This window comes from Ptychodera flava, chromosome 4 (assembly GCF_041260155.1).
Source record: "Ptychodera flava strain L36383 chromosome 4, AS_Pfla_20210202, whole genome shotgun sequence".
In the NCBI taxonomy this organism is placed as follows: Eukaryota; Metazoa; Hemichordata; class Enteropneusta; family Ptychoderidae; genus Ptychodera; species Ptychodera flava.
In genome coordinates, this window is record NC_091931.1 from 15,180,813 (window position 1) to 15,191,786 (window position 10,974).

Genomic DNA, 10,974 nt, shown 5'->3' on the forward strand with positions numbered 1-10,974 from the left:
ATGGTTCCATTCCTAGTCGAGTGCCCACGATGACATTGGTTCAAAGTAAGAGTGACGTCACGGTCTTGTGTTCGCCTGTATTAGAACAAATAAAGTGACAAAAGACGACTAGTCAACAGACTTGACCTTTGTGAAGAATTGTGAATAAAGGGCTCACGGCTTGACTAGCCATGGGAAACGAAGTAGGCCACGAGATTTCGCACAGTAACTTCGATAGTGCTGAGTTGATAGGCTTTATCAGGTGAGTTTGTACAAGCCCACAGTTCCATCATCAGCAAAAATGCATATTGTCCGACAACTCCGACGCAACTTTCGGCCAACTATCGGCATGCAGGAAAGGTCAAATCTGTACTGTCTTACCACAGATGTTACGACTAAGAATGTAACATTTTCCTGTGAAAGAATACAGTAACAAACAGAGGCGCGCACAACAATCTTGGTAGGAATTTTTTTGCGAGTGTGCAATGCTTTATTTGGTATAGAACCCAACAGCATTATTTGCCGATTACTATATATGATTGACACGCAAGTGTTTTCACTTGTTTATCTTTTGTCTAACTTTTACAGAGAATATAACGAAAGGTATGAAAAGTTGCTTGAGAAATGGGAAACTCTGAAAGCCTTAGTAGAAGAATTACAAGGCAAAGCGAAATCAAGTAACAAGAAAAAGAGATGGTTCTTTCGACGGAAGAAGTCACACCAGGGAGACATTTCTGAGATTTTAGGCATAAAAGATGAATTGTTCTCTCTTTTCAATGAAAATCGAGAGTTCTTAGCGAGGGCCAGAGACGAGCAAGTTATAGAAGCGGACAGAAGTTTAGGGTGTCAGTCGAATGAGCTTCGACACGCACGGCAGAAACTTGCCGAAGCCGGCGCCAAACTACGTAAGCACAGAAGGTTGAGCCGAAAAGTGTCAAAAGAAGTTGCCACTATGAATGGTGAGAGGTCAGCTGCCGAGAGTGAAGGCGCAGAAAGCTCGGGGAAATTCTTTCTCGATTGCAAAGATGAAAATAACTCGTTAAAAGACGGTGAACCGAGAGAAAGCCGAGTCACCAGGGAAGACGACGTGATCTTTGCGGTGACACACAGAGCCAAGCTGAACATGGCTGAGGCATACGATGAAGCAAGCGATTGGGTAGACATGGCCTTACTGGAGATCACAGAAAGAATGGAGCGCTTGCATTTAGCGCCGTGACGAAAAGAGTGTCTAAACTTGGTTACTCGACCATTTATTAACAGTTCTTCCTCTGCTTTGAAAGGTTTACAGACACACTACAATTGTATTTTTACGCAGTATTAAAGCAGTCATGATAAAAGTTCATTCGCTAGCTGCTGATATGTTTTTTTGTGATTTCTATGGCTGCCTTTATTTTTTTGCCATTTCTACATTGAGGTGTAAGGTCATTTGATACAACTGATGTGCTGTTTGAAAATATTGTGGCATTTCAGTCTTGAAAATAAGTTCAACTATACATCTTAGCCGTGTAATGCGAATCTAACGAGACCGCAAGACTTGTAGTTGCCTGTTGACATTTCGTTCATACACAGTTCCCGATAGTTCCGAGACAATCCAGTAATGTTTGCGAATTTTAAAATTATAGTGATTTCTGAAAACCCTGATATGAATCGAATCGTCATTGTTGGCATTTTTTTAATTTCAAGGTAAAAACAAACCGACCACGCCTCATAGATACATATATGTACAAATTTGAAGTCGTGGTCTCTCCTGTCAAAATGGGTTTATGTTATAGCATAAAGGGCGTAATCACTTACCTGATTTATGTATATTGCAGGCTCTTTACCTTTTCAAACCAGAAGTGTCATAGAGACGAAATTATTGTTATCCCTATCATACGAAAAGTCGGGATTCGTGCAGTTTGTGGTTTGTTTACCATAACAACCAGCATTGTTGCTGATAGAATCCTATTTATATTGTCCCCGGACCTTAAGAATAAATCATATTCTATTCTATTTTTTCATATTTTCGTAATGTCATAATTCTACACAAATCTTTTGTAAAATATACCACCATTAAAATGTCTATTGTAGAATTGACCCCTGACATTAATTAATGCTTTGTAAAACTCAACTCCCCTCCGATTCCCCCCCGGGCTAACCCCTCCCAGGAAATAATGAAGGAGAACCTTCATTTTGAATTTCCTGCACAAGGAAAAATAACGTGATAATTCTGTCACACAAAACACCAAGCCGCGTTTCCGTGACCGGTGATGGCGGGACTGATATATTTTTACATGTATCTTGGTCAATTTATAATGTATTGTACTATAGTTTGTCGACCAAAGGAAGACTTCGTAATGAATTTGCCACACGGTGTAATGTCAATGCGATCCAACTCCTCTTATCAATTTCCTTCACCATCGCACATATGTAATATATCATAATCGAGATCCCAGAGATAATTTATACAAAATATACAACGATGGGTATTAAACCAAAGCTCATCAAGCGAGCGAGAATGTGCCCTGAGAACAGTCTAAGAACGCTAAGGTCACCAGAACCTCACTCTGTCAAGAATATTTATGTCATGGACAAGATAACCAGGCGTGCGATAGGCCAATAAAATCCACCACAAAGACAACCATCAACCATCAGTTGACCGTACAGTCAAATTAATATTGCATTTTAGAGTTGAATAATTTCTCAAAAGGGCAACTTTTTGAATCATCAACAGTGTTTGGTTTTTGTAAAATTCAGTCAACTTAATCAAGTTGCAAGCCGGGTCGATTGACGATTGTGGAAGATCAATCAAGGGGAAAGCTTTCATGAGCGACGTCATTAATCGTACCATCAATGAAACGATTTTCTACATTTCTGCCATTCATCGTCTATTCAGACAAGAAAAAGATAAGTACGCAACCTTGGTACAAAAGTTGGTGGTTCTGTCAGAAGGAAATAAAATAGACAATGCCCGTGACCATTGAGGGCGCGGTTCCGTCGAAGTAAGTGGGTCATGGGAGGAGGGGGCGTAAACCTGAGATTTCAGATTTTTGTTGCTTTTCTGCGTCATGAATATCATTATCACCGAATTTAGGGTGTAGAGTATTTCTAACCGTGATCTACACATAGATGCTCACAAAGAATCCAACGAGAGGCGATATTCATTCTCAATCACCGTTTATTGACATGAATGAGAAGAAGAGAATATTATCATTTTAGAAGATAATTTCAACTTAAAGAGTAAACGACGAAATAAATATCAAAACTTAAATTGTTTTCGATAAAAAAAGACCTTGTCAATGATTAAAAACATCAGTCGACAATTTCTTAAAATTCTCTGTTATCTTAAATTTTTTATCATGCTGTCTCTTCGTCCCTATTTTCCTCTTCTTTCCAACATGGTATCCAAGTCAAATAAGACTTGTTTCGAATCCTCCCGTGTCCAAACAGCAGCTGACTGATTTGTCAGTTCTTTCCTTGGAAACGGATACCGGCCGTGCCATTATTTGTTATGTTTCGTTATCACGATGCAGAGAAATCTGAACTCCTTGCAGTTTCACAAAACGCAAAACAACCTGAAGACAAAACGTTCCCAAGACGATATTGTTCGTGAGAGGGGAACGGAGTCTGTGCAAACGTTCCCTCTCACTCGATCTTGGCCATGGCTTTGAGCTTAGCGAAATAATCTCCGAATGATCTATCTTTTTGGAGGGCAGCTCTCTCTTCTCTTCTCTGTGCACTGCGCATCCTAATCTGAGTAATCTTCTCCCTTCGTTCGGCCATCTCACGTTCGATGACCTCATCCTCGCCCTGGCAAGCTTTTCTTTCCTTGATCCATTCCTTGCAACTCTCAGCCGCTTCTCTCTGTTTAATTTTCTCCTTCAGACGTTCTTGTGCGTCTTCTAATAGCTTTCTTTCGCGTTCTATCTGTTCCTTCTTCTCCTGGTTTTGTATTCTATAGTACGCCACCAAGCGTTGTTTCTTCATCTCGCTGACGAATTCATTTCTGATGTCCCAGACAGCGTCGAGGATTTCCTTCTGGCGTTGGATTTCTTTCCTCGCTCTCTTTCTAAAAAACCGCCTCTTCTTCTTGCTCTTTTTCTCAACCCTCTCCTCCATTGCAACAAGATGAACTTGCGCGGCTTCCCACTTCTGTAGCAATTCTGCATACTTCTCCTCTTCGTCTCTACAAAGACGAATATACCAAGAATTATACATACATACATACATACATACATACATACATACATACATACATACATACATACATACATACATATATATATATATATATATTATATATATATATAATATATATATATATATATATATATATATATATATATATATGCAAAAATGGCTCCAGCCAGTGCCCGTGCTTCTATTTTTACCGTAGGCTTCTACATTGTAGTCCCCAAGTCACAGTTGATTTGCTGCTTGCAATGGCAACAACGTGTAAATTTCGCAACGCCGAGGAAAATCATACGCAGGGACATGCCTTGCACTTTCTTTCTTCAATTTGGAACCATTCTCTTTCATGTGTCAGCCTTGCTGAGTACCCCTCGAAGGGCATGAAAACGATACAGGTTAGCCATAACAGGCCTTTATCACATTAGAGCCATTTGGAATTGAAGAGTATCCTCAAGCGCTATGTCAAATTCATATTAGGCTTATAAAACCTCTATCGTTTCCATCTGATCGTGAAGTCTGTTCAAAAGAACGGGTCAGAGAGATGTGAACGCTAGATAACTATGACTGAATGTTGGATATACTAGCAATCTAGCTTATTTAGAGAATGCACTTCGATTCTGTAGAGGGAATTTTAAACTACTTTATGAAGTCACAAAGACTAGTGCTTAGTTGTTCTGTTGTCATTGCCATGCTCTGTTTCGCCGTGCATATGTTGCTACTGCAGAGAGGCTGCAGCTTCTCAACACTCATTGTTTTGTAGAGCCAAATTCACTCGTTAACTCACCTTTGCAAGACAATTCTGTCGAAGATGTTAGGCTGCCTTGAAAGTCTGCTACCCATTTCTTACGTTTTCTGTAGAAATCACTGGATTTATCGCTCAGGTTGAAAGATTTTTGTGCAGTAATGATGCTCCGCAAGTGATTCGAACAAGTTGCTAGCTGTGGTATTGTTGCGTTCTATTTGCAGATAGAACAAAACACCAGTGTGACGTCACTATAGCTTTACTTTGCGCCAATCATGTTGGCGCTCACAGCGCCCTCAGGAGTTAAAAACGCGAAGTAAATATGTAACGTACCGCGCCGATCTCCGACGAAAATGCTCCCCGACAACATATTTGAGGGTATAAAAGACTGTCTTCAAGTGATTATAATTACATAATATGTGTATACAGTATAAACTGTATGAACGAAATGTCAACATCCAACGACAAATCTTGCGGTCCCATTAGATTTGCGTCGCAAGGCTAAGATACATAGTTGAAACTTTTCTTCTTTTTAAAATTCAGAATATTTTTAGCAGTATCGATCGTCTTCGTATGACATTCTGTAAAGCAACAAAAAATATAATTAATTTAATTATAATTTAAACATCATTAATTTAATAGATCGTATGCACGGAATAATAAATGGTGAGCACGGAATAATAGAATGTAAGCCTAATAAGTAATGCTCACGAAAGATTGTGTTAACATGGTGTACCTCGATATTTTATTCAATGCTTAAATAAGTTAAATGAAATTGTTAAATATGCCCTTGCTATTTGACTGTATTTTTATTGAAAGGTCACGCAGTTTAATTTAGAAAAATAAATGAAAATTAATTGATTCCTTTCTTTAATTGTAATCCTTTCAATTTTCCGTTTTCAATATGTTGATGTTAAATTAATTTGAACGTACGTCGTTGAGCTCGTGTGTTGGTTGAATGCGGGGTGAAATTTTGAGAAGGGGTGGGGGTTGGCTGCGCCGGTTCTGTCCGTTGCTTCTCCGCTAGGTGACTAGATAGGTTGTAGAACTTGTGAGTTCGAACCCGATTGAAGACACCGTATTTTGTACCCTAGGGTTAGAGCTCTGCTGGTGGACAGAAATGTCTCCGAGGCTGTCTTTCGCCCAGTTTAGGTGATTATTCATTGCTTCGATAAAGTTTGTGTGCGATGTGCATGTGATAGTGAGTGTACGAGCGTGAGTGTTTCTGAACAACGTGTGGAGAAGTCGTTGTCAGAAAAATGTAACAACTTAGTTCGGTTATTAAACCACTCTTTTTTGAAATTTGGCTGAGCGGTTCTGCCTGTTGCTTCTCCGCTGGGTTACTAGGTACCGTAGGTTGTGAGTTCGAACACGACTGAAGACACCGTATTAAAACTGCAGTGGCCTAGAGCTAAAACAGCGATGACGTCGCTCATTGTCTCAGGTTTGGACTGAAAAATGCCTTCATTAACATACAATATGTCTTCAAGTTACCATTGATGTGTTGTGAACCGATGTCAATACATAATTTAACAAACTTTACTTCCAACTTCACTTGCTAATAGGGTAAGCAGTTAATCAGAACCCTGTGTTAATTCTGTGTACATTGACGCGACATAGCCATAATACTCAACCATGAGCATAAGTCGAGGTGAATATTTATGAAATACTGGTGTATCAACTAAATGGTTCAGTATCCGACTAAGAGAAATCTCTCAACTAACAGACAGGATAATTTTCCTACAAAGGACAAAACGAGTACGCATAGAATACACTATGGACCACAAGCCGAACTATAAATTTTAGATTATTACATTTTATAAAGTGTCAATTCCATGTAATTTTTGCATGAATCAAGACAGTTAGGGTCAAAGTGTTAATGATAGGATTACTATCACACTGAAAACATAAGTAAATTTCCCAAACTCACATGTCGTATATAATTTTCCGTTCAATGTTGATGATTTAATACCACGTAATCACTGTTACGGCCCTGTCTTGAAAAAATGAAGTAGTGAATAAACACGGGATATTAATTCACACATTTTTAAAATATAAAAAAGTCGTATTTTTCAGTAAACTCTTGCGTCGTCGAGCTATATGTTGTCAGTAAAGGTAATATAATATGACCAATGTTATCTAGAATATCCATATTTGCCTTCCTGTCACATCAAATCTCTTGGTCCGAAAACCAGTAGTAAAATGTTTATACATTTTCGACGGAATATCAACGGATACAATAACATGAATAACAACTGATCACATCAAATATTTGCCCTTCATTCCAGCATTTTGGGACAGTGCGGGTTTCATTACGACTTCAAATTCTAAAATGTCGTACAATAATTACCTGTCCGACAATGTCAGACAGCTGGCATATTTTAAAGCTTTATTGATGTTTATGCCATGCAAATACCATTTCCAAATGGATATGATAAAGAAAATTTGTCACTCTATGAAAATATCTCAATTTACTAGATGAGATACATAATAGGTAAATGATGTGGTCACCAAGGCATTGTCGGGTCAGTAATTCTGACACCTTACGTTTGCGCTGAAATATTAGTCTAATGTATTCGTGCTCACGGAATAATTTCTCGTGAGCATGGATTAACATTTCCTGCTCACGAGCAAGCTTCTTGTGCGCACGGAATAACATCTCGTTAGCACGAGAAAGTTTGTCGTGCGCACGATTTATTATTCCGTACGCACGAGATAAATTAATATTTGGAAGTGGCTATTCGCACCGCAGCGGTGGGGATAAGGAATCTAAATTTCTTATTCGCGCCGCAGCGCTAATATCCAATCAGAGAGCGGTTTACATATACAACCAATAAAATTGTAGCTTTCAAACAAACAACGATATTTGGTTAATATCAATTGCTCTGTGAACCCTCATTGTATGTTATAACACACCTCATCCGCGGTCTGTGTTTTAATTCGCCAATTGATAGTCACGTGGGATGCGTTCTTTTTGTGCTGATTCACGTAAACGACGTCATCAGGCATCATTTGTCGAAACTGTTGCCTGCCAGGCATCAGTTCCGAAAAATGATGCCCGCTGACGTCAAAAAAACATTGGCGCATGCGCGAACTGGAATGTAAACAAAGATGTCGTCTGCGGCCGAGCGAAACGATAGTCGAGAAATTTCTCGGGTTCATCCTACTTTCTGAAGAAGAACTGAATGCTCTGGTTTCCAACAAAGACTCGAAACAAAAGAAAACGATAATCAAAGGTGCATTGAACGTTTTGCAGAAGTATTGTGACCCTGTCGGAAAAAACTTTTGCCACTTCAACATCTTACATCATTCATGCGACAAGTTTTGTGTATAGTACGTTCTTATGCATGGCTACGGATGAGGTGTGTTATAAAACACATATTGACTGGCCATGCGGGGTACAGCATACGTCTTTAACCCCTCGGGCCTGTGAGTCACCTCAAAACAGACTGTTTCCCTCGACCTACGGCCTCGGGAAACAGTCTGTTTTTGGGGGTGACTCACAGTCCCTCGGGTACAGACGTATGCTGTTGCCCTCATAGGCCAGTCAATATGTGTATATTATTACACCTCACTCATTCAGCGTGCACTGCCATTGGTTAACACGACTCACGTGACATGTAAAGAACGTGATGATGCCCTCTGCGAATGTGATGATGCCCTCTGCGAACTTGATGATGCCCTCTGCATTTGATATTACATGGATGACGTCATCCTTTCTGCTCAAAACAAATTGTCGTTCGCTTGTTGTACTTTGCAGTTGGCAACTTATGGCTGCGAAATGTCATGCAGAGCTGTCACCGGCACAGTTGGACGATATTTTGATGCAAGTAAACAGCAAACGAACGAAAATGGCAACAAGGATAGCAATTTCTGTGTTCAGCGACTATGCAAACAACAAATTTGGATACGCCAGCGGGGAGATCGGCAAACTTTAGCGGCAACCCTAGACTCGGCACTGACTACATTTTACGCTGAGGTCCGGACTCAGAAGGCGAACTGTACTCGAAGAAGTCTTTGTGTTTTTGTTTCTTTGCATGTTTGCTTGTTCGGTGTAATAAAAATAATAACACATGAGAGCTTGGCAATATCACGATTTTTTGCCTGCCCTCGGGCTGGTGGTCATGATCGAAATACTGATGATGCCCTCGCCTACGGCTCGGGCATCATCAGTATTTCGATCATGACCACCATCCCTTGGGCAGGCAATAAATCGTGATATTGCCCTCGCTCTCATGTGTTATTATTTAATTATTACACCTCACTCATTCAGCGTGCACTGCCATTGGTTAAACACGACTCACGTGACATGTAAAGAACGTGATGATGCCTTCTGTGCAGAGCTGTCACCGGCACAGTTAGACGATACTTTGATGCAAGTAAACAGCAAACGAACGAACATGGCAACAATGAATGCAATTTCTGTGTTCAGCGTATGCAAGCAACAAATTTGGGATACGCCACCGAGGAATCGGCAAACTTTAGCGGCAACCCTAGACTCGGCACTGACAACATTTTACGCTGAGGTCCGGACTCAGAAGGCGAACTGTACTCGAAGAAGTCTTTGTGTTTTTGTTTCTTTGCATGTTTGCTTGTTCGGTGTAATAAAAATAATAACACATGAGAGCTTGGGCAATATCAAGATTTTTGCCTGCCCTCGGGCTGGTGTTCATGATCGAAATACTGATGATGCCCTCGCCTACGGCTCGGGCATCATCAGTATTTCGATCATGACCACCATCCCTTGGGCAGGCAATAAATCGTGATATTGCCCTCGCTCTCATGTGTTATTATTTAAATAACATGAAGTCCGAGTGGCGCGGCCCGGGTGAGTAAGTGGGACACCCACAAGCAGTGGCCGTGATAGTCTGGCAGAGACCCTGCGATTTGCGTCATATGGCGTTGAATCCCTGCCAAAATTAAGCTATGCCATTTGTAATTACGATATGCCTTTCGTAATTACGACATGGCATGATGAGATGCAAAATGCGATCATTTGGACATGAAGACTTGACGTTCGTAATTACGATATGACATGATGAGGTGCAAAATGCGATTATTTGGACATGCCATTATGCGATGCAGAATGCGGACATGCCATTATGCGATGCAGAATGCGGACATGAGGTTATGCGATGCAGGATGAGGAGTCGAAACTTTGAATAAGGCTACCCTTTTCAGCAAACTAGGGAGTCGCCTTATATCTAGAATCTGAATGCCATGGTGTATTTTGAAACATGGCCTCGAATGAGAGAAGACCGAGGCTTAGCTGCAGTACTGTAGCTCGATGTTTTACCAGGGTATTTGGGTTGGACGGCAAAACCAGAGCTACAGGTCTAACCGTAGCCAAATTACTACTGTTTAACTGTTTGATTTAGTTTTCCAAACTCCTACGCTCGTGGGGTTGACGATCACCGCATACCGCACATTACCCCTATTGTCACCTGTAACATTTATTTTTCAATCCTCGAAGTTAAGTGTAGATACCTTTAACCTCTGCTCATGCTCAGAACAGTGATTCTGGTTCTGTAACGCTGATGGGTCGTAGCTTGTTAGTACAAGTAGTTTACAAAACTCGAACAGGAAAGATACTTACTATAAACCGCCAAAAAACAACCAATCAATCACATAGCAGTGATTATATAAACCGGGGCCGTTAACTGTGAGGTTGGAGCCCATTCAGTGAAGCTCGTCTATGTCACGACAAGATGCGATAGCGGCTGGAAATTTATAGGTTCTCAAAACAGCATTTTCGGTATTTACCCAAATATGTTGCAGTTATTGTAAGCTTATACAACAGGTCACTTGGGTAAAAGGACTGGAGAACCCCGGTAAAATCTGCCGATTTGTACCTGCTACATCAGAGCTCTGACCGCGCAGGGGACTCAAGACTCGTACATATTTTCAAGCAGGTCCGTTGCGCGGTTAACTATGCATATATTAATCCTGACCTTCGTTGACCTGCTACACTGATGCATGCAAGCTTTATTGCCTCTTTTCTAAAAACTTGTAAATTAAACTGGCACTTTGGCTCCATACCTGGATGACAAGTATAACATTCGATTGCCGCATTTTTAAGGTAC

General features: G+C 40.5%; 1 protein-coding gene across 1 annotated transcript; it reads right to left on the minus strand.

Moving 5' to 3' along the window:
* Positions 1-3,247: 3,247 nt before the first annotated feature.
* LOC139130433 (meiosis-specific nuclear structural protein 1-like) lies at positions 3,248-5,073 on the minus strand. Its single transcript, XM_070696225.1, has 2 exons — positions 4,934-5,073; positions 3,248-4,144 (listed from the first exon to the last, which is right to left on the minus strand). Exons 1-2 carry the CDS (start codon positions 4,987-4,989, stop codon positions 3,604-3,606), a joined length of 597 nt encoding a protein of 198 aa, XP_070552326.1. The 5' UTR covers positions 4,990-5,073; the 3' UTR covers positions 3,248-3,603.
* Positions 5,074-10,974: the final 5,901 nt, after the last annotated feature.